At 41.1% G+C, this 24,371-nt stretch overlaps 1 protein-coding gene across 2 annotated transcripts in view; it reads right to left on the bottom strand.

The window, feature by feature from the left end:
* The window catches only part of GPAT4 (glycerol-3-phosphate acyltransferase 4), a 33,979-nt gene extending 16,599 nt beyond the window's left edge, over nt 1-17,380 (bottom strand). The window contains exons 1-3 of one of the 2 annotated variants that reach the window (XM_074329605.1): nt 17,200-17,336; nt 8,905-9,099; nt 2,290-3,242 (exon numbers count right to left, since the gene is read on the bottom strand). In XM_074329605.1, the coding sequence (XP_074185706.1) occupies nt 2,290-2,454 (165 nt within the window). In that variant the 5' untranslated portion in view covers nt 2,455-3,242; nt 8,905-9,099; nt 17,200-17,336. Of the gene's footprint in view, nt 1-2,289; nt 3,243-8,904; nt 9,100-17,199 lie in introns of both variants that reach the window. The other variant, XM_019742100.2, reaches the window with a different exon arrangement.
* Nucleotides 17,381-24,371: the final 6,991 nt, after the last annotated feature.

Genomic DNA, 24,371 nt, shown 5'->3' on the forward strand with positions numbered 1-24,371 from the left:
GTAAGAATGTACATTTAAAAATATCACAATAAGAAGCATTTACTTGGCTATGAACTTTAAAATATTAATTTTGGGGGACATTTTCAACAGAGTAGGGAATATACATGGATTCTAGGCCTTCTGTCCCACCCAAAGTGATCAAGTTAAAAAAATTTTAGCTACTACAGAAAAACCCCAGGCTGATAACTCCTATTTCTATGTTTTAAAAATAAAGATCTCCATGGGTCTATGAATAATCACTTGCTTATAAACTTGAATAAAAGCTAGACATTGCTCACGCTTGTCTCCTGGAAGTTTACCAGCTGTTCTACTGAGTCTATACTGGTGTGTGTTCTTCAGTGGCAAAAGGGCAGGTAGTACGTTGTATGGTCCAAAGGAACCCTGGGCTCTACTGAAGATTTTCTTGGACTTAAATTTAAGAAAATTACATTTCCTAATGAATTAAATATTATACATTAGTAAAGCAACTAGTCCAAAGACTGATTAGATTACCACCTCTCAAACCTGAATGCGCAGACGAATCGCCTGGATCTTGCTGAAATGCAAATTCTAACTCACTGGTCTGGAGCGGGCCTGAGCCCTCCTTTCTAAGCAGCTCTTAGGTGATGCTCACGCTCGGGTCTCCAGACCCCACCCTGAGCAAGGAACTCACAAAAGCGCATGGAGACCACAGCAGCGCCAGCAGGACAGCCAGAGCGGGCCCCCAGTCCATTAGCGGGTAAGAAAGTTGTGGTACAGACACACACTGAAATATTGATCAGCCAGTTTTTAAAAAGTACCAGAATATGTTACAATGTGGATGAATCTCAAAAACGTTATGCTAAATGAAAGAAGCCAGTCAGGCACAAAAGAGCACTTTCTATATCATTCCATTTATATGAAATATCCACAATAGGTACATCCAGAGACAGAACACAGGCTCCTGGTTGCCAGGAGCTGGGGGAGGCAAAAATGGGGGGCAGCTGCTCCATGAGTATGGGGTTTCCTTCTGGAGTGATGAAAATGTTGTGGAACTGGATCGAGTTGGTGGTTGTACAACATCGTGAATACAGTAAATGTCACTGAATTGTTGTTCACTTTAAAGTGGTTAATTTTATGTCAATTTCACCTCAATTTTTTAAAATGTGAAAAAGAAAAGATTCTTATAGGAATATTAAATACCAAAAGACAGCATTCAAGATTCCATAATATATATAAAAAATTTCCCACTGTAGGGGCAGACAGTTGGCTCAGGTGGTTGGAGCACACTGCTCATAACACCAAGGTCACTGGTTCAATTTCCACATGGGCCAGTGAGCTGCGCCCTCCATAACTAGACTGAAAACAATGACTTGACTTGGAGCTGATGGGTCCTGGAAAAACACACGGTCCCCCAATACTCCCCAATAAAAATTTTTTAAAAATCCCACTGTAATATAACATTTCATATAGCTCACCATCTTTCTGAGTCTCTCGTTCTTCACTGATAAAATGTAGCTACCCTGTCCACTTCAGAATGATAAGGAACCAAAAGGAAATGAATGAAATTATTCTGAAAACCACTAGATACTATATGAACAAATAATACTGTATTATTTTTGCTATTATGAGTGCATTTCTCAAATTACACGTTATGAGTGCATTTCTCAGTTGTGGAAAAGAATACCTCAAGATTTGGTGATGACTAAAAACAGGTATTGTTAATAAATTACCAAATCTTTGGATATTAAAAGTCCTGGGGCACAGCTCAACTTCCAGGAAACACCACCTCTCAGCCATTTCCTTTACAGTACAGCCAGTGCTGGTCAGCAGTACAATTAGTTACGTTCTGACATATGTTAGGAAATTTATCATCCTTCTCCTCTGTCTTTAAGGAAATAAAACAATTCATCAAATGCCCTTTTTTTGTTTTTTTTTTTGTCTGAAATGCAAGAACCTATTTAAGAAAAATGTCTGAAAGAGAAAAAAGACTCCTATACGTTACAGTAAAGGAGTATTTCAGCAGCACCTTTGTGTTTCAGATCTGGCAGTGATCTCTTTAACTCTAAGCCCCTCTTTTGGAAATAAACAGGCAAGGTACGTTGTCATGGAATAGGTTCCTTTGCTAAGGAGAATCAGACATAAAGTACTGTAGCTCAAAAAAAGATTGCTGAAGGCTTTCACAAGTGCACAGTCAGTTATTCTTTTTACTCAAAATGCCATTTGCCATTCTCCCAACTTTCTCCACAGCCAATACTGAGGTAACACCCAGAGAAGAACAACTCTTTTCCCTCCTTTGTGAAGCCACCACCAGTAAACAGCACAACTCACCGCAAAGATTTTTAACAAAGTTTTCATGTAGAGCTTTCGTATACCAAAGGAGACTCCAAAAATAGCGGGGACTATGATGAAAACCAGGAGGAGGGTGAAGAGGACCGTCAGGGAGATGCCCAGAAGGTTGACAATCAGGCTGTCAAAGGGCAGCAACAGGAACATGGTGGAGGATCCAGGCGAGGCCAACGCCCCCTCCCCAAGAATGAAGCGCGGCCTTCAGATCAGCCTCTCAGACAGCACCAGCCTGGGACAAGAGGCCAGTTCCCAGCGGAAAACAAACTCCATTCCAAAGTTCAATCATTGGACAGCCTGCATGGAAAGCGTGAGAGCAGGAAGGTAGTAGGGGCCACGAAAGGCCGCTGCAAACGCCAGGATCAGTCTTCAGCACCAGCACAGGAGTCCAGGCTGCAGCTGTGACAGCGAGCAGTGAGGGAGGGATCTCTGTCCGCTCCCCTCACGCTGCTTCCACAAGTTTTACTTTTTCTCCTGCCCAAGAACATTTAGCACATAAATCTGTCCTGAAGAGCTGTCATTGCCAGAAGTACCAAGAAGAGTTCAACTTGGTGCCAGAAAAATCCTGATAACTCCTATGGAGGGGGGTGGCTGCTGGCACTTCACACAGAAGAGTATTGAACTTGAATATGTAGAAACTAAATAGTTGTTTTATTTAACATTCCTTCATAAGGTGAATATTGTGTTCATTGTGGAGAGTTCATATCTGGCCCCATTTTTCCTCTAGAGAGGCTCCTGGCGCGTGCTGCTTCCAGGACCCTCCTACCTGGAGAGCTACAGTCTGTGCCAGTGGGACACAGATGCTGGCACAGAATGTCTCATGCTGCCTGTGGTGAGTGTAATTCCAGACGTTTCTGGCATCGGATATTCTTCTCCCGAAGGACCTTCTCAGCGGCGACCTGGGTTCTTGGCAAGAAGTTGCTTATATGCTGCCAAAGCTGGGGGTGGAAACAGAAACAATGTCAGTCATACAAATCAAGAGAACAAGTATCAATATGCGTTGGAGGTGGGGGGCTGTTTTAGGGTAAGCCTGGAGTCAGTGCCAGCTTCTCAAGTCATCAAGGCCAAAGGAACTGGGCAGAGCAACAGGTGGCAGGCCCAGACGTGGGAAGAAAACACACAGATGTTTCATACAGTTTTCAACTCCAATGATATGACTTGTGGCCACTCGAATTTTATGAATAGAAAATACATAAATATAAGACATATTTAAAAGATAAAGAGGATATACTGTGAAAAGTAAATTTGCCTCCTACTTGACCCCCGGCTCCCCCGTTTTTGTCCACAGTACAACCACATTACCACTTTGTATTCTTCCTGCTATTCGATGCTTACAGTAATATCATAGTAAATCATAATTGATATTTTCTATCCACCCCCCTCAACCTGGCACCAATAAATAATGGCATACTATGAACACTGTTCTTCACCTTGCTTTTGTTGTTGTTGTTGTTTTTTCAGCTTAATATATGAAAGAATGTTCAATCAGCACGCACATATTCCCTTGCTTTTCCCAGGTGCATCGTTTTCAATTTTAAGAATGCACCATGATTTAGTTAACTCGTTTCCTGGGGGTGGACACCCATGTGTCCACTTTTTCGTTTGTTTATAAAGAATGTAATGAACAAGCACGTGCTTACATGATTTAGCAAACAAAATGAACAAGCAAATATATGTTCAGGATATTAGAAAGGGAATATATAGTCTTAATTTCACAAGGCATAGTCACATTTTCTACATAGAGACTAAATTCCTCCAGCCTATCTCCCCACACTGGCCACTTTTTATTTTTTAAAGACTTTTTCTTTAGAGAAGTTTTGGGTTCATAGAAAAATTAAGAGGGAGGTACAGATATTTCCTATGTACCCCTTACCTCCCACATATGTAACAGCCTTCCCTCCCCATTACCAACACCCCCTACCAGAGAGGTACACTTGTGACAACTGATGAACCTATATTAACACATAATGACCTGACGTCCATACTTTACATTACGATTCACTCTTGGTGTTGTACAGTCTATGGATTTGGATGAATGTATAATGACATCCATCCATCACTATAGCATCATACAGAATATTTTCTCTGTGCTCTGATTATGCAGCCTTCCCTGCCCCCAACCCCTGGCAATCAATGATCTTTTTACTGTCTCCATAGTTTTGTCTTTTCCAGAATGTCATAGTTGGGATCAGAGTATGTAGTTGGGATCATACGATATATAGCTTTTTTAGATTGGCTTCTTCCATTTAATATAGCCACTATTTTTTTTTAATTCTGCTATTTCAAATAACTCACAAAAGTATTCCAATTTTGTATCACTCGTTCCTAACTACAAGTTACCAGTGCAAGTCCTGAACTTGGGAGCGTCCTATCAAGTCCCTTTGGGAAACATTTTGGCCTCACACTAATCACCTTCTGGCTCTGTTCCAGTACATTTAGAAGTTCAAGAAATTGAACAAATGAACAGTTTATTGACTTTACCTTAAAGTTTGTCCCATGCTTTATAGAACTCAAAGCCCTTTCACACGTGGTCTCACAACCTGTCAACACGTAGTATTTCCATTTTACCAATTAGGAAACCAAGCAAGGTAGACACGGATCCAACTCTTCTGACTCCTAACCCACGGCTGCTCCCATTACATCCCCACACGTCTAGTGATTAAAAGACAAGATAGCTCATGGCACTGAGTCACAAATCCTAGTTCCTGTATCTGATCATCCACACCTTCCACTTTCACATAATCATTAGCATTGCTAATTTACTAATACAGGACAGACACTGAGCTAATATGTAAGCATTTTACATATACTATCCTCACTTAATTCTCACAACCCTATGGAGTCGCTGCTATTTACAGGTGAAGAAACTGAGGCTTAGAGGATGAAGTACATTATCCAGGATCACAGAGCTAGTAAGTGGTAGTGTAGGAATCTGACAAGTGCATCTAGTATCTCACAGCTCACGCTCTTCAACTGCTATGCACTCGTATCTCCTCGACTACCCTGAAATAAACTAACACTTCCTTCACCCCAACCCTGCTCTACACAACTTCTTGTGATCAGAGGAAAACCACAGGGCAAATCTAGACTCACGTATCAGAATTGGTGTTCTTCTCAGAACCCAAGGTACAAACCTGCTTTAATTTTCATAAACTGGCCAAAGAGACTGTACATGTCAGATTTCTAACTACATCCCAACAGAGGGTCAGGAAGTTAGATGTGTTCCTCAGAGTGAATCAACGTAACGTGCTGTCTGAGTCACCGTATTCCTTTAACCTAATTCCAGCCTATTTTAGAGCCACACCTCCATTCCACTCTTCCATCCCTGTCACCTTTGGCCACCATTCCATGGGAAAGAGTCAGCAAGATCCCTCTGTCCCACTGAACAGATGCCGTCACACTAGCCAAGGTTACCTTGAATTCCATGGGTCCAGGGTGACTGACAACAGGGTCACTTTGACTTCCCACGCCAGACTTTCTTTGGATCACAATCAACTGAGAATTCCCAAGGTTATTCTGGGGTCATGTCCCCAAAATATTAAAGTAAACACATTTAGCAATAGACTAATTTCTTCACCTAGTTCAAACTATCATCACCCATGGGCCAAATCTGGCTATGGCCTGTTTTTATAACGCTTATGACCTAGGAATGGTTTTTACATCTTTCAAGAGCTGTAAAAAACAAAGAGTAATATGTGACAGAGACCTCGGCCTGCAAAGCCTGATGTATATACTATCTGATCCTTTATAAAAGGAAGAGTTTGCCAACTCATGACCCAGCAGCTCTTCCTCCCCTCAGAGGTAGTGAACTTCCCCTTGTTGTCCTGCCCCACGCTTGAGTTTTTTTTTTTTTAACGAGTGCCAGACTCCAGAACAGAGAACAGGAAACTAGCCAAACAAGTTATCTGGCCAACACTAAACAATGACCTTCAGATAAATTCTTAGAAGTAGAGAAAAGCAAGTGCTGTTATCAAACAGGGTTGCAAACCTCTTGCTGGATGAGCAGAGCAGTCATTAAAGCCAGAAGTAAAAGTGGGTCTTAAGTTACTCTTAACCCAGACTTTGATCTCTGGAAATACTGGAAAATTGCTCACATCAGAACTCCATCACAGCACAATTTCTAGGTAACTGATCATTGGAGAGGATTTGCCTCAAATAAACCTAACTATGATTCCTTAAGCACGAGGCAGGGGAAGCCACTGAGTCAAAGGAATATTTCATTCATTCTCTTAACTTCCATAGCTTTCAGCCAGACTCACTAACAGTGATTTAGACCAAAGTTCCCACAATAGCCCAAATGGTCCAGAGAAAAATATAAGAACCAATTAGTCTGACCCTTTTAGGAGGGAAGACGGTTTCATCCTAGGGATGTGAAAGAGCCACTGCTAAGCAACTAAACTCTTCAACCCTCTGAAAGGCAAATCTGGGCTTTCAGGATTTCTCAAATAACCCAATTTCCAGTGCACCTCAGTTCTCAGTTGATGATGACTAGTTCATTCATCAACAAATATTCACTGGGCACATACTGTATGCCACACATTATGTTAGGTATTAGATATTTAGTGAACAAATATGCCTAGAGACAAGCATTAAGCAAATAAGCATACACAATTGTAACTTCACACTTTGATGATTAACAAGGAAAAGAAGAGAGTCCTGGAAGAAGAAGTAACAGAGGGAACTTACAAACTTCAAATTGGGGCACCTAAACCAATTCTGACCCAATCACAACACGGGGACTATTATGATTCCTAACTGCAGAATCAAATACTACTTTGCAGACAGCCCTCTGTGATGCTTCCTACTTCAGGGGAACATGACTAACAGAATATGTTCAGAGATACTACACACCAACTCAAAAGGAAGAAGATGTGGCATTTTATTACAAATAAATGCTTGGGTTACAAAGGAATAATGCATGTTTAAAGCACACCAAGCACAACGTGTGTCTTATGTGCAATCTCAATAAATGGTACGTGTTATCATTTCATTACGATCAGAAGAAACTCAGAGTACTGTCTTCAGCTTTAGGTACCAAACTTTAAGAGGGCTAGACAGAGATCTCAGAAGGCATTTCAAAGTATGTCACAAAACCCAAAGCCAAAAAATACTACGTGCCTAGCAAGCACTAAGTGCTCAATAAGAAAGGTTAGCTGTAAAGGACAGAAATATGAATCAAAACTATAGTAAGAGGGCAAAAAAATAATTTTTATAAACCAACTTATTGGTGAAAATGAGAAAATACCCTCAATTACTGCTGGTTGGAGTATAAAATGGTACAACCTCTATGGAGAATTTAGCATTCACCATCAGAAGTTTAAATGCACAGAACCCTAGATAAATTAGAACAATGTTTCTTAATCAGGGGTAATTTTTTTTTTTTTTTTTACTCCCTCCTGGAACAACTGGTAATATCTGCAGATATTTTTGGTTGTCACAATTTGGGATGGGGCTGCTACTGGCATGTAGTACATAGAGGGCAGGGATGTGCTAGACATCCAATAATGCACAGGCCAGCTTCCACAGCAAAGACTTATCCAGCCACAAGTGACAAAGTGCTGAGGAAATGGAAGGTAGAGGTCACTGTTTATCTTTTTGGTATCTTTAAAATTATATTTATCATTTTGAATAGGTAATAGTCGCATCGTTCAAAAATGAAAAGAAACACACCAGGTAAATTACTTAATCTCTTTATGTTCAACACCTACTAAATGTTCCAAAGATTACCAGGTAACAAACGAAAAGCACTTTTACAGTGCCTAGAGCAAGGTAAGTGATCAAAATATATTATATTGTTACTATTCTAAGCTCCTGTTATTGGGAGGAGAAGGAGCATTTGAAGGTATTTCCCAAGAAGTCATGACACTGCACTCATGAGAAGTCTGTTCTCAACTGCTACCTGCTAAAGGTGCTTATAAAACGCTAAAATGGCTGGAGCATGCTGATCCCATTCAGAAACTGCAGGTGGCCGGCCTGACAGGGAGCAAAACAGCCCCTGCCAGTTTCAGCAGGGCACACTGTGGGGAAACAAGGCCTCTGTGGAAATCAGGAAAATGTTTGATGCTTAAAGATGGCACCCTGTGTGAGTGCTCCAGCCCAGAGTAAGACTGGCACAGTGACTCTGAGTCAATAAAACTGATATCCACACCCAGATGGCTGGGATGTGAGCCCTGAGGGTCCTCAGGAGACCCACCAGAACCATTCCCATGGCCACTGCTGGGTGCACTGGTTCTCCACCCAGGATGCACGTTAGGCTCGCCTAGGCTTCGGCCCAGGTGAAAGCTATCAGAATCTGTGGGTGGGACCTGGATTTGTTTCTAAGAGATTTGGGTGATTCTAATGTGTGGCCTGTAAACTTCTGGGTTGAGGGTTTTTACCAGTCAGTTAACTCAGCAAAGAACAACTGGAAACTGAAAAGGCAACCCACTATATATCTTTGATTATAAATTACCCATAAGTAAGTAAATAAAATGTATCTACTTCTCTAAAGAAGACGGGAGAGAATATAGACAAAATGAAGTACATTTGTAAGAGAGTTGGTGAGAAGATCTAAACTATTAATACATCACAGGACCATGAACACTGGTAGAAGCCACTTACTTAGCATTAGAGAGCACGCAGAAGATCAGGTTGGCTGCCATCTAGAAAAAGCGGATTTGGGGCGGCTGGTTGGCTCAGTTGGTTAGAGCGCGGTGCTCTTAACAACAAGGTTGCCGGTTCGATCCCTGCATAGGTCACTGTGAGCTGCGCCCTCCACTAGATTGAAACAACTACTTGACTTGGAGCTGATGGGTCCTGGAAAAACAGACTTAAAATAAATAAAAGTTCTTTTTTAAAAAAAAGAAAATAAAAAGCAGATTTGCTCTGGATACCCCAAGACCAGAGAATTGGTATTATGGTTATCAGCTACAGGGGTGCAAATTTTAGCTTAACATTAAAAATGTAACCCTCACAATGCTGGTGGGAATGTAAGATAGTGTAACCACCTTGGAAAACAGTCTGGTAGTTCCTCAAATGGTTAAGCAGTTACCATATAACCCAGCAGTTCCCCTCCTAGAGAAAGAAAAACTGTCCACACAAAACCTGTACAAATGTTTATAGCAGCATTATTCAGAATAGCTAAAAGGTGGAAATAATCCAAATGTCCATCAACTGAATCAATAAACAAAATGTGCTCTATCCATACAATGTATGGATGAAAAAGGGGTTCTATGCAAAGTAACTTCACAGGGTGATCTGATCATAGTCCTAACCGGGCGGGTCATAGTAGGTAGTCACGTCCCCGGCATGTAACTTCTTTAGTAAAAGGCTTATCTCTGCCTCAAACAAGCCATCTGTTGTTTCTGTGCATCTGGGTTAACTAACTTGCCTTTGAAATGCCGCCTTTCAGACCCCTCCTTCTAAAGTGTGACCACCTTCACGAGAGCACATAATGAATCCTGTAATCCATCCCTGCCTTGCTTTCTCCCATCTTCCAGTAATCTTCCTTACATTCCCTCCTTAATATCAAATGCAAAAAATAAACTGCAAACTGTTGTTCTCTGAAGAATTTTTCTCAGTGTTGACATCTTGCTTCCAGGTGCAGCTTCTGTTTGACTCAAGTAAATGTTAAAGACCACGTATTATGTGATTCCATAACATAAATTTTAACCTTTAGGGACAGAAAGTAGCCTGGTGGTTGATGAGGCAAAAAAGAGGTTAATAAAAGTGACCCTAAAGGGGAACTGCCCAGGCCTGCATCCCCGCCCCAGGAACCACCCCCGCTCATCCCCTACAAATCATTCTAAGATGTCTAAACCCCTATACAAAGGGGAGATAAGATCTAACTGCCATTAACTGGCTCTTTGCACATGTGCAAACCGCCAAAAACTGTCTTTTAGTTGAACTGTAGCCTGATTATAATGCAATTGGAATGGAATGAACATGAAGGCTTGCCCCCCCATGGGTTTTTCTGTGTGCATTCTGGGTAAGAGCATGCGCAGAAAGAAACTAGTTACATAACCAACGTACCATGTTTCCCCGAAAATAAGACCTAGCCAGACCATCAGCTCTAATGCGTCTTTTGGAGCAAAAATTAATATAAGACTCAGTCTTATTTTACTACAAGTATTATAACATAACATAAAAAAAAAGCAGCTATTATATTACACTGTATTATATTATATAAGACCTGGTCTTACATTATAGTAAAATAAGATCAGTCTTATATTAATTTTTGCTCCAAAAGACGCCTTAGCTGATGGTCTGCCTAGGTCTTATTTTCGGGGAAACAAGATATGTCAATCAAATGACTTCAGTCTATACGTCACATCTCCTGCCATAAGGAAATCGACCTACCCTTTCCTATATAAGCAAAAGCTAACCTAAAGTTAGGGGCAGTCATCTGTCCCAGCAACTTCTACGCTGGCATCTTGAATAAACTTACTTCCTTGCTCTCATTTCAGGTTGAGTCTGTGAATTCTTTTCACCTTTTGCAAACAACGAGGGATTAATTCCAATGAAACAAACAGTGGTTACTCAGGGCTGGGGAAAATGGGGGAGATAGGGAAGGAAGTGATAACTAAAGAGTATGAGTTTTCTTTTTGAGTTGATGAAAATATTCTAAAATTGACTGTGGTAATGGTTATATATACCTGTGAATATAATAAAAACCATTGAACTGTACACTTTCAATGGGTGACTTACATAGTATGTGAATTGTATCTCAATAAAGCTGTTTTAAAAAAGAATCTAAGATTGAGTTGTTCAAGAAAGAATAGACTGTTGAGGGAGATGTAGGGTGGCAGATACATCATGGTGGTTAGACAGATGTCTTTTAAAATTTGTCTACTCCAAGATGTCTGGCTATGTGTCCTTACTTAGAATGTCAGAGAAGCAGTAAAGCAATCAGACAAGCCATTCAAAACCAGCCTCCATTACCTTCTAGCTGTGTGACCTTAGGAAAGTAAATCAACTTTCCACGCTTCCGTTTTCTTATCCGTAGAATGGGACTATGCATCCTGTGGTATCATTATGAAGACTGAACATAACGCGTATCAAGTGATCAGTACAGTGCTTGACACGAAGTCCTCAATAAACAGAAGCTACTACTAATTAATCGTCACTACAAAGCTGGAGGCAGTAATAAAATAATATACTACAACTTTATTGATCAATCATTGAGAATGCTAGTTTAACTTTTTTATGGCTCAAATAACTGAGCCTTGGAAGGGTTAAATTAACTGGGACAAGTTACAAAATTGGCCAGTAAAAGAGGCAGAACTAGAACTCAGACCTGTCCCCTAGTCTAATGGTCTTTCTGCTCCCTAGGCTGACCTTTCATTTGCTTTTGGGGGGGTTATACTCCAGAGGAAAGCCATCCACTTCTCCTAGTGTACTCTGTCAGGGCATAGATATATTGAATACCCTAATTCTGAACAAACACGTACACAAACACAATAGAAATATGCACTGGGGTGAATTTAGCATCAAGTGTGTTAGAGTAGTGGAGTATAAGAAATTTGTTTGAATACGATGCTGCTGCTTAGAAGGCAAAATGGACAAATGTTTCCAAGGATACAGGGCAGTACTCAAGAGCTAATAGGCTGAAGTGAAACTGAAGTGCTGAAAAACCAAGAATATGCCAACAGCCGATATAAATCCTGAATAAAATAAATGGTCCAAGACAAAACCAGGCAGGATACAACAGGCTAAAGGATGACTCAACTCACTAGAAAGAAGAAGGAATATGATCAGTTTCAGGGTCATGGTTTTAACTAAGGTCATTCTGATCTTACCTATTTTCTCATTGCCTAGAAAGGCCTAATTTGAGTTGGAACTGGGTAACAAGTAACACGGTGTCAAGTTCGCCCCAAAGCAACATAAGTCAAAGTTGGAAAAGAAAAAAGGGATATAGGATACTTTGATATTTTGGGGCCATTAGTTTAAGAAAGGACAATTTGATTTGCTGGAGCTGTCAGACCCAAGATGTTTGTTTCATTACCAAACCTGGACACTGCTCTGAGAGCTCAATTTCAAAATTGGTGTTTTTATATTTGCATATTGTATATGTAATTGGAAGCAACTTCCGGGCCTTTTTTTTCTTTAAAAACCTTTTGTTTCATTTATTTGACTCATTATAATTATTCTGAGAATCATTCAAGTTGCCGCATGTGCCACTAGTTCATTCCTTTTTATCGCTGAGCTGTATTCTACTGTATGGATACAGCATAATGTCTATCCATTCACCTACTGATGAACATCTGGGTTTTTCCAGTTTGGGACTGTTACAAATAAAGCTGTCTACAAGCCCTGTATGGACACATGCTTTCATTTCTCGTGGGTAAATACCTAGGAGTGGAATGACTGAGCCTAAGGTAGGTTGTATGGTTAGCTTTTTAGAAAACTGCCAAATTGCTTTCTAAACTGGTTGTACCATTTTGCATTCTCACTAGCCGTGTATTAAAGTTCCATTCGCTCTACATCTTCACCAACACTTGATATGATCAGTATTTTAATTTTGGACATACTGGATGTGAGGTGGTATCTCATAGTTTTAACCTGCATTTCCCTAATGATCAATGATATGAAGCACCTTTTTCATGTGCTCATTTGCCATTTGTATATCTTCTTTGGTGAAGTGTTCAAATCTTTTGCCAATTTTTTAATTAGGTTATTTTATTAATGAGTTTCATTACTAGCCATTTTTTTAAAGTCAAGCAAGCATTTCCCCCCCTCTACCCAATGACTAAGCAGTCTTATTTAAAATGAGAAAGCGTTACCACCAAACTATACATTTAAAAATGGTTAAAATAGTTAAATGAGACTGATCCCACAGATAGAAAAAGGATGAGAAAGCATTTCATTACAAAGGTACAAAATTTATGAAATGGATTTCTTTGTTCAACTCACCACAAACTTGAAACAATCCTAACTGTGCAAAGAAAAATCACTAGAACATGAAAGAAAAACAAAACAATGACCACAAACTCTAACTTCAGAACTCAATGTTACCAAATAACATAAGACATTCCTTCATCTTTATGTTCAGCTGACAGTGATTCTGTGCTGTGCAGCACAGCAGCCACTAACCACATGTGCCTCCTGAGTACCTGAAACGTGGCTAGTCCAAAATGAAATGTGCTGTAAAGTATGTACTGGATTTCAATGACTTAGGATGAAAAAAATGAATATAAAGACCTCATTAATAATGTATATATTGATTACATTTTGAAGTGATATTCTGGATAATTTGGGTTAAATAAAATATATTCTTAAAATTATTTTCAACTGTTTTTACCTTTTTAAAGTGGCTACTATAAAATTTAAAATTATACATGTGGCTTATATTTCTACTGGATAGTACCTATCAGTAACTTTTAAAGCAGACCCTAGAAATAATATATCTCCAACTGGTAAGGAAAAAGAAATACATATATATAATCTTTTCCCTCCCTACTCCTCCGAGGTGTGCAGAAAATGGCACAATGGAAGGATCTTACACCTGGAACTCAGGAGTCGGCTTACGTCAGAGCCACAATTCTGCTATTGTACGTCTATTAATCAATTCAACTTCCCTGGATTTAAGCTCCTTACCCGTTTTTTTGGTTTTTAATTAAAAAAAATCAACAAAAATGTACCATGCTCCTACTTTTTACCAAACATTCTAGTACTGGAGATCATGAGCTTATAGTTTAATAGGAGGTGCAATCCAAACACACTAACAACTATTATGCAAGACAAAATAAAGAGCCCAAAGAAAGGAGATAAGACCCTGTGATTGAATGGCATGTGCACATGTATGTATGTGTTTTAAAGGAGAAAGAGCACCTTAAAGGAGTTAGGAAAACTCCAAGAACTTACAACCTTCCTAACTCTAAAACTCTGTGCTCTTTAAAAGCTTTCGTCATGCTACAGTAAGCATCAGGTGGCTTAGCGATACACGGAATTGGTGGTATTTGGTCACATCCGCCCCCGGAGCATAATGACACAGTAAGAAGTAAAGGACACACCATAATAAGGTTCTTTTACTTGAAGCAATAATTCTGCAGTACAGTTCAAGCTTAACCAGGACCAATAATCTCTCGCTTCTATCTCCAGAAAGTAAGAGATTCTTAAAAGTTAACTTTTTGTGATGTGCACACAGATGACAGAAGTAGTTTATTCTTTAGCAGAAACCAGTTAGCAAGTTAGGCTAGAACCCTGATAGACTAACTGCAGCACTCTTTCTGACACAACGAACACAAAAAGAACCACATAAAACACACAATGCCCCCCACTACGTCTTCAGGGGTGATGATTTACAAAGACATCCAGATGCTGTTATTTCAATGGTACGTCCATACACTGGATGTGCATGACAACTACTGTATTTAGGTCCAAACTCACAAAAGTCCTTCCTGAGAGTAAATTTATAAACAATTATGTCACATCATAAACTGAACTTATAAGCAAACTCAAAGAACTCTGTATACAAAGATTCCCTTGGTCACAGCATTCCTCAGAGGTAGAATATCCCCATTTTAAGGGTAAGAAAACTGAGGCACAAGTACAAGTACTGAATTTACTGGCAAGTACAGAATTACTGGTCTTTCTTGAGATAACAATTTAACAGCATAAAGTGTGCTAGGAAATCTATACCATGGTTTTCTTTAATTAAAAAAAAAGCCTAACCCACTCTTCATCCAGCCCATGATTCTTATCTGTTAATGGCAAGAATGTTTTATGAGAGAGTGCAATTGTTCTCCCTGCTATCACGAGCAAAACCTCAGGGGTGTACTCCTAACCATTCCAGTTTCCCTTAGTAACCACTAAATAGCTGCCAATGTTATCTAAATCTTTTAAAAGCTTGTTCTTAATCCCTATTCTACTTCTAGAGTCACAATTTCCCCATGTTTTCTAAAAGCTATTCGAAATCTGTCCCAAGTGTAGTTTAACAAAAAAAATTTAAGGCATATCCCCTAATTGTATTATTCCAGAATTTGGTGGAAAATTTCGTCTTTGGTGGAAAATTTCATCTTTACCCATCCCAACACTTAAGAGTTTTCTGGGCCGGCCCAGTGGCTCGGGCGGTTAGAGCTCCATGCTCCTAACGCCGAAGGCTGAGGGTTCAATTTCCACATGGGCCAGTGGGCTCTCAACCACAAGGTTGCTGGTTCCACTCCTCGACTCCCACAAGGGATGGTGGGCTCCTGCAACTAACAACTGGCAACTGGACCTGGAGCTGAACTGTGCCCACCACAACTAAGATCGAAAGGACAACAACTTGACTTGGAAAAGTGTTGGAAGTACACACTGTTCCCCAATAGTTCTGGTCCACTTCCCCAATAGCTTTAAAAAAAAAAAAAAAAGTTTTCTGTCATAGCCCTTCCACACATTTCTCTTTCCTGAAGATGACCCAAAGGCAAGCAGTACGGACCAGTAGGAAGACTGGCTGCAGAGTTGGGAGATGTCTCCCCAGCCTTAGTTTGCTCTCTTATTTCCTGTACATCTGGGTAAATCACTGAACCTCTGTGGACCTTGAGGGCTCATCAAAAATGAAAACTTAGACAAGAAGTTGTCTTCTAGATCTGAAAGATTTTTGTTTTAACCTGCCCTCCATCAGCTTGATCATTTGAGATACCCTTTTCTGGTTCTTTTCCAATGCTATTATACGTTTCTTAGTTGACGGACTTAGAATAGTAGACTGTGTCCTAAAAAAAAGTACATTATGACTTTATTCAATAGTAAGATTTTTATTTTAAATCTCAAGCTACTTTTGACATCCAGGATTTATCCCAGATATAGGGAAGGGGCAATGGATAGGGATGTGGATGGGACAGGCTTAGCCATGCAGCGAGATGTTGGGGCTGGATGATAGGTTCACTAGTCTATCTACTTTTGTCTGTCTGAAATTCTCCATAACATAAAATGGGGGGGACGGGGGACGACATCACTGTTAAACTGAGAAAATACCGAACTGGGTATTACAGGAATCTTTCCTACACAGTCCTGGCATAAGAATAACTGCTTTTTCACACCATTTCCCTTGGGTTGAGATAGCATCTACAAGACATGAAACTAAGCAGAGCTACTCAAAGTTCAGCATAATTAAGGAAAATGAACCAGAAAGCAAATTCTTCAACTGATCTCAAGGTTATCACCGAGAAACTCCATGGGGGGCGGGGTGTGGAGGGAGCATGAGAAGTGATGAAAGGCACTGACATCTAGAGCCCTATGGAACTTACTCCCAGAGCTATGCTGTATGTTTCCTATAGCATATTTCCCCTAACTTTGCAACAGCCAACAGTTAAAGCCCTATGTGAAGTGCAGAGTGAGGAAATAAACAAGACCCTCTGGTAGGAGGATGCCTCGCAGGGTGTGAAATCAAAACGGAAAGGCAAGGGATTTCAGGAGTAAAGAAATCCCAAAGAAAGAAAAAATGGGGCCCTTTGGAGAACAAGAGAGTATACATCCCAGGGAAGCGAAAAGACATAGGAAAAGAAATGATAGGTGAAGGCGCTTCCTCGTGATGTCTAAGACGCCTTCAACCCTCACGCACTGCATTCCTCCGCGCTAGAGCAAGGAGGGCGCCCCTGGGATTCGGGTAGACCCCGAGGGGTCCATCTCAAGAGGAACCGGCCAGAACCGGGAGGACGGGGCAAAAGGGCGCAGCGCCGCGTTGGGGGACCAGGTGCGGGCACTGCGGCGGCGGGTGGGGTAAGGACTGTTCCACTGCGGCCGAGGGGGCGGAACGTTCCGACGGGCCGGGCAACCCCAGGAAGCGGCAATGGTGTCTCCTGACGCCGGCGCGGCGTAGGGAGGGCGTCCCCGGACCGCAGGCCCTTCGCGGGGAGCCTGGCCCCGAACCCCACGCTCCACTCCCGGCTCCCTTGAGGCCAGTGACCTTCAGGAAGGGGGCGGCTCGGTCATACTCACCGACCGCGAGGCTCCGGGGAGCCAAATCCCTCCGGTGCCGTCTCCTCCTGCCCTGGCCCGCCTCCGCCTACCCAGGCGTACGTAAGGACGTGCGCGCGCCCGCCCTTTGTCTACGCTGCTTTGACGTGACCCCTCGCTCCCATCCCCACCCCACCCGCCGTCTAATCTCACGCCCCGCACCCTCGCGCCGGGCGCGCGCCGGGCTAGGCGGGGACCCCGAGGGGCGGGGCGACGCGGGGAGGTGGCGCTGCGTCGGCCACCTCGGGTGGGAGCGCCCGGGGACCGCCGGGTCTTCCCCGGAGGGCGAGGGGCGGCTGCCCCAGGCGGGCCTGGTGCTGACTGTGGCTGTGCGCTCTAGGCCCTGGTCGCCTGCTCCTCGCGTGGCATGTGCCCCCACGACTCCTGCTCTGATAAAGGGAGCGCTTCCTAAAGAGAGATTGTCACGTTTCTGAGCTGCGCCAGGGCCCGAATACTGGCTACCGCCCTAAGGTAGAGTAGCCTAGGTTCTGGAGAGGGTCGATCAGTCCTGATTAGCGAGAAGAGGCTTGAGTCACTAAATTACCTTGTCATCTTGGGGCTGTCGTGAATATGCAGTGAGGTACAGTTCTGTATGTAAAGAACTTAGCTCACGGCTGGCATGCTCAAGAAATGTTAGCTGCCATCACCATCACTGCCACCCTCATTCTCCCTGAGTCTCATTTGTGTTACTAGTGAAGCCAAAGCATTCAAGCGGTTGGTATACACAACCCCTGCGTTCCCTCACAGCTGCAACTTTCCAACGCCCACCTCAACTTGGAACCAATCTCTCCACTAAAGTCTAGCTGATGTTTGCTGGAGTTTGCACGTGGATTTCTCTCCATCTCTTCCGACTTAAAACGCCTAATTTATCAAAAGCCAAGTTTATAATCTTCCCTAAAATCGGTCTTCCTTAAAAAAAAAAAAAAAAAATTCAACGGTTCTCTTTCCTGTTCTTAAAAGACGTTTATTTTTTTTTGGCTCCCGTACCAAGCCCTGCAGCCCTAGTTTATTCTACGTACTATTGTCAGATTGCCATTCCATCCTAAATAATCTGATAATAAATCTTGAGGGTCAAGTCTACATTCTTAGACCTCAAAATCTGACAAGAAGAATGATGGCTCTGCTCTAAAACACTGGATCACTCATCCCCTCACTAAATGTCACCACACCTATTTGGGACTTATCACATGTTCCTGAACTCTTATTTATCCATTCATTTAATAAAACTTCATCAAGCCCTTACTATATGGCTAGTTTTTGCCAGGGTCTCAATGATACAACGTTGAATAATGAATGCCTGGGTATGTCTAATCTTCAACTAAATTAAGTTCCATTAAAGAATAAATTGGACTGCATACAGTTTTGTGTCCTCCCCAATGCTAGCGATAGGGTGTTAAAGTGGCCACCACCATCTTAGATCTCTTTGAGTTCTTAGATCTGATCTTTTTTTCCTGCCTGTCGTGCGGGAGACCCTGCTCGCTGCGCCATTTGTCGTGCTGGGCGGCCTGCGGGGTCTCTGCTCCCACTCCCCACACAAGAACGCAGGCTTTGGTGAGGCCGAAAAGGAACACCCACGGAGCCATAGGTAGGGGAGTCATACCACTATGGTCTCACTGGAGGCTGGGCCCACCGGACAAGTGACCTGCCGTCCGCCTTTCCGCCAACCGACCGACCAACGACTCTCCACTCTCTCCACTCTGTTCCTCTCTCTCGGCTCTCCTCGGCCCTCCGTAGTTGCAGTAGTTATACCAGCGGCCAATTGGCTAACCGGCCACAGCCAACGGCCAATCAGCCACAGCCGAAGGCCATTCACCACCCGAGCCAGCACCCCTTCACGTGAGGCCGAGAACCTGTAAACTACTCTCTGGGGCTCTGTCCCCACACTGCCCCATAATCAGTTGGAATTTAGAAGTAGTCCATTATCTCTGCTCTCCTTGTGTATTCATGTTTACATTTTTTTCACAATTTTTACCGTTGATTACAGTTTTGTATATAATAATTTTGAAATGAATGTTTCACATATATTAGAAACTCAGCAAAAATGGTGTTGATTCTTTGCTGAACCAAATAGGCTCAGTTGTGGGGTATACACACACAACAGTATGCACACATTCACTAACACATTCTCTAAACTTCTTTAGTACAGGAGGGCAATCAAATTTCGTTCTGAAAAGTAAGCCAACAAGAACTGTGTTAATATAGTTCCCTTAGGCTTCAAAGTTTTGTTTGCAAAGGTCAATGATCTGTGTCGTATTCATTTCTAAGCACGAGTAATACAAGTGGGAAAGATAAAATGAGCAGGTAGTGCTGGAAAAATTAGACACAAAGCAGGTTTATCTACAGAGAAGGCCTACTGCCTATAGCATGAACAGGCTTATATCTTACACTAAATTCCTTGTCACTGTGAATTTGGACTTTAGATTATTGTTGAAGGTATTTTTACATTCTGAAATGAAAATACTCTTGTACTACAAAAACGATGTGGATAAATTTTAAAACCTGATGAAGGATAGTCCATTCAAAGAAGGGCATCACAGTGTTTAAGGTCTCAGTGAGAGGTTTAACAACCCTCATCACATACTAACTTTGAGCTCATTTCCCAAAATGTGCCTCTACAATCATTGTGTTTGCTGTGTATGTGGCACACAGTGCTACGCACCTGGAGAGATACTCCTTTTAACAGCTACTCCTTCCCACAGTAGAATATTACCACAAGTGTGCTGTAGAACTTCTCTCCCTTCCCTAGTCATCTTTTACATATACAAAGCCTTTGACATTCATTACGAGATGAATCCACAACTGTTTGCTACACAACCAGAAACACCAATGCTCATTTCCAAGCACCAAGAAAAAAAGCCAAATTAAGCAAAGGTGTGTTTTTAAATTTTTTTTAAATTGTAAAATAGACATAAAATTTACCATCTTAACCACTTCTACGTGTACACTTCGGTAGTATTAAGTATATTCACATTGTTGGCAACAAATCTCTAGAAATATTTCATCTTGAAAAGCGAAAACGCTATACCCATTTAGCAAAAACTCCCCATTCTTCCTCTCCCCAGTCCCAAGCAACCATCATACTACTTTCTGTTTCTCTGAGTTTGACTACTATTACCTCATACTCATATCTCATGTAAGTGAAATCATACCATATTTGTCTTTTTGTGTCTGGCTTATTTCACTTAGAATAATGTCCTCCAGATTCATCGATGTTGTAGTATGTGTCAGAATTTCCTTCCTTTTTAAGGCTAAATAATCCATTGTATGCATATACCACATTTTCTTTACCCATTCATTATCCACTGATGGGCATTTGAGTTGCTTCCACCTTTTATCTATTGTGAATAATGCTGCTATGACTGTAAATGTACAAATACCTGAGATCCTTCTTTCAATTCTGTTGGATACATACTCCAAAGTGGGATTGCTGGGTCATGCAGTAATTCTATTTTTAATATTTTGGAGAACTGCCTTTTGAGATGCTATTCTTTGATAAATGAATTGGGAGGACAGATCTGGGCTAGTGATATAAATTTGAGAGTCATCAGAATATGGATGATACACGTTGGATCAGATTAATACAAAAACATTTAGACTTAAGAAGCAGAGACTTTGCACTTGAGAGCAAAACGAAGAAGATAAGTTTTTCAGTCCGTATCTACACCATAGTCTTCAGTTTGAAAGTACACAAACTCTTCTACACTTGTTGACCTCATTCAACAAACAAGGTCTTTTCAGTCATGGAAATCCTAGGGATTTCATGAGGACCACATCCTCTCTCACTGCAATACTGTATAGCCTTCTAACTGGTTTTCCAGTCACCCTCCCCAATGTATCCTTCATATAGCTACTAAAATGATGTTTAAAAAAGTAAATCTGATTCTCAGTCCCTTGCTTAAAAGATGTTTAGTAGTTCCCCCTTTGAACTAGTAGTTTTCCATTGAACAGAATGAAGCCCAAACTAACAGCTTCAGACACACAAAAAAAAGTATACAAACTCAATTTTGCCAATTCACAGCAGAATGATCTGGTTCTGGGGACTCATTTTTAGTAATCAAAACTACAGGAGACACTGATGAAAAGAGAGGGCTCAGTTATTAATTTAGGTGGATAATGGAAATGCCAAATTAACTGGAATAATGGAATCCATTGGTAACTCATACCCTTAGCAGTAGGAAAGTTTCCTCAGGAAACTAAATCAACATCAATAAGTTGTTTGTTGACTATAAAGTTTTTTAAAAAGTAAAAGGAAATGTATGACTGTAAGGGCTCTGGCAATTTGGTATACCCCCAAAGTTCTATTTATACAGGATTCTACCTGCCAAGCACTCAAAACAACACTTGGCTGAGCAGAACATCCTCTTGGATGAATATGGTCAACTACTTCTCTTTGCTCAGCTCTCCATTTTCTAAAATTCACTCCTACCTACCATTATCACCTCTGTTAAAACAATGGTTGCCTTCCTGGGATTCTCAAGGAAAGAAAAGGGGATCTTCCAATAAAGTTACTTTCATAAGAATTCAAACTCTCTAGTGGAAATCACACATATCAAAAAGGTCACTTACACTAACTAAAACGTAATTTTATTCTTTGAAAAACATCTTTTTTATTGCGGTAACATTGGTTTATCACATTATATAAGTTTCCATCCAGGAACATACAATTGAACCCCTTTACCCATTTCACCCTCCCCCCATCCCATTCTCCTAACCACAAATCTGTTGTCTGCATCTATGAGTTTGCTTTGTTTTGTTTTGTTAGTCTCTTTTTTAAAAAAAATGTATTGCACATGAGTGAAATCATACAGTATTTGTCTTTATCCATCTGACTTATAAACTAATTTTTGGCAAACATTCCTCATCTTTTAGAAACTCACTCCACCAGGAAGTTTTCTGATTTCGCCCTAAGGGTTCATTCTCCATGCTTCCCCAATGCTCTCTGTGTGCCTCTAACATTATTTATTTTTATGGATTATCTATTTATGTTTGGCTCCCCTCACTGGATTGTGAGTTTTGTTTTATTCATGTCTCTATCCCCAATGGTTAACATAATGTGTGGCACACAGTGGTTGCTCAAAAAAGTGTTTGTTAAATGAGTGAAAGCTACATGATGACTACCAGAAACTTGACAAATTATTTATGTATTTAATAAAATCATGAAATGAACTAATAATACTTAATGCATGAAATTTGGTAGACAATACATGGGTTGTGTGGGAAAAATAGTAAAAGCGTTTCTTAACAGCAAAGACTCATCCGAATTCACTGAAGGGAAACATTATCTAGATAGTAAAGAATGTCATAAATTAGACCAGTTTATCTTGGTCTGGATGTTTCAGAGGTCAAGGGAGTCCTCGGCCACTTCTGTCTTTTTAAGATTATCACTGTAAAAAAAAAAGTTACAGGATTTCAATTGTGGCATACAGTACATGTGTATTTCCAAAATTAATTTTAACAGGAAAAGGGGCAATAAGCAAAGTTGTTCTATTTATAAGATAAGGCTTTATAAAAACATCACGCGGGCAACCAGTTAGCTCAGTTGGTTAGAGCACGATGCCTGTAACACCAGGGTTGCCAGTTCAATCCCCATATGGGCCAGTGTGAGCTGCACCGTCCACAACTAGATTGAAACAACTACTTGACTTGGAGCTGATGGGTCCTAGAAAAACACACTTAAAAATAAATAAAAGTTAAAAACAAAGAAAAGCATCAAATATTTCTTCAACGTGCACTACAGGTAATGTGATCTGGCAAAGAGACCACAAATGTGAAATTCAAAGATGATGAATGAGCAGTATCTTTTTTCAATCCTGTTAGCTATCTCTGTGGTTGTATGTCTAACTTCATCATTGGAGATAATATCAAAAGTCTAGATTCCAGGTCCCCAGTAACTGTGAGGCCTGACCCATGTGGTCTTCCAGGACTTCTCCTCCCCAGTGGTAGGCCTGACATGAGTTGCATTTTTTTTTCAGAGGCTCATTGAGATTTCAGAAACCCTAGTTTCATTACAACTGCATTACATTCTAGGGGTAAGTCATCTTTACAGCTGGCTACTCATATTTTCTGTTCACTCTTACCAGCTTTAATTTTAGAGACTGACCCCCAATCCTGAGAGTACACCCTGTGGGGACAACCCACCCTTTTTATGATCATATTGTAATGGAGTCAGGACCAGAAGGCTGGACAGGGAGGGGGAGGAAACAGGGGCAGTTTCAATAGCATCCCTTATCAAATAAGGAAGCTGCCCTGTGTTCACACTGTCCTGGAAGCAGGCATGTTTAGCTTTCTAGTCTTTACCCTGTTAACCATCTGGCAACACAGAGGGAGTCAGCTGGGGCAGGCCCTTTAGAGAGAAAAAGAAATAAAGCAATGTTGCTTGCTCACCCATTATGACTGCATTTATTATGTAAAGTCTGCCACTGGCACACACAAATGTAGCCCTCAAGAAGTCAAGCATCAGAAGAGATAAAAAAAAATTTTTTTTAAATAACAATTATTTAAAATTTGTCATCCATTAATAATACAATGAGTGAATGAACAATCTGTGAAAAGAGATTAAAATCTTCCAAAGATTAAAGATCTCAGAACATAGTAAATTGAAACTAGAGGATACTTAGCACAAATACTTATGTTATTATTCCAACCCAACAGTTCTGTGGCTCCTTGGGGTGACCAGCCTGGGGCCAGCAGTGTACATGGCGGTCCTTGTTCTAATCTTCCCAGCCCCTGAGGGAGGCAACTGACATGCAGTTTTAACACAGGGTGATAAATACAATCGGGAAAGTGTGGGGTCATGGGAACAAAGGTAGGTCTGGCTTCCGGGTTTAGATAAATTACACTAAAAAAAAAAAAAGTACCTGTCATACATATACATTATTTTAAGTACACCTGTTTTGAGGTAGACAGAGTTTTCCCAGACTTTTATCTGACTAAAAGGGGGAAGGTCAAGTGTTTACAACATGAACTGTTGAAGATGTGTTAACCTTTCTTTTGGCAAAAATTGAAGGCGCAAGGCAATGTCAGGTAACCAGAAAAGTCGCCCTTTCCAGAAGGAGAGGAGAGTACATTTCTGTGCCGCCTCCCTTCTATCTTAAATGTAAAGAGCTCTCCCAGACCTCCCCTACACACCCACAGTCTCCTGACACTCTCTGCCA

The sequence above is a fragment of the Rhinolophus sinicus genome, linkage group LG04 (assembly GCF_036562045.2).
Source record: "Rhinolophus sinicus isolate RSC01 linkage group LG04, ASM3656204v1, whole genome shotgun sequence".
NCBI classification, from domain to species: Eukaryota; Metazoa; Chordata; class Mammalia; order Chiroptera; family Rhinolophidae; genus Rhinolophus; species Rhinolophus sinicus.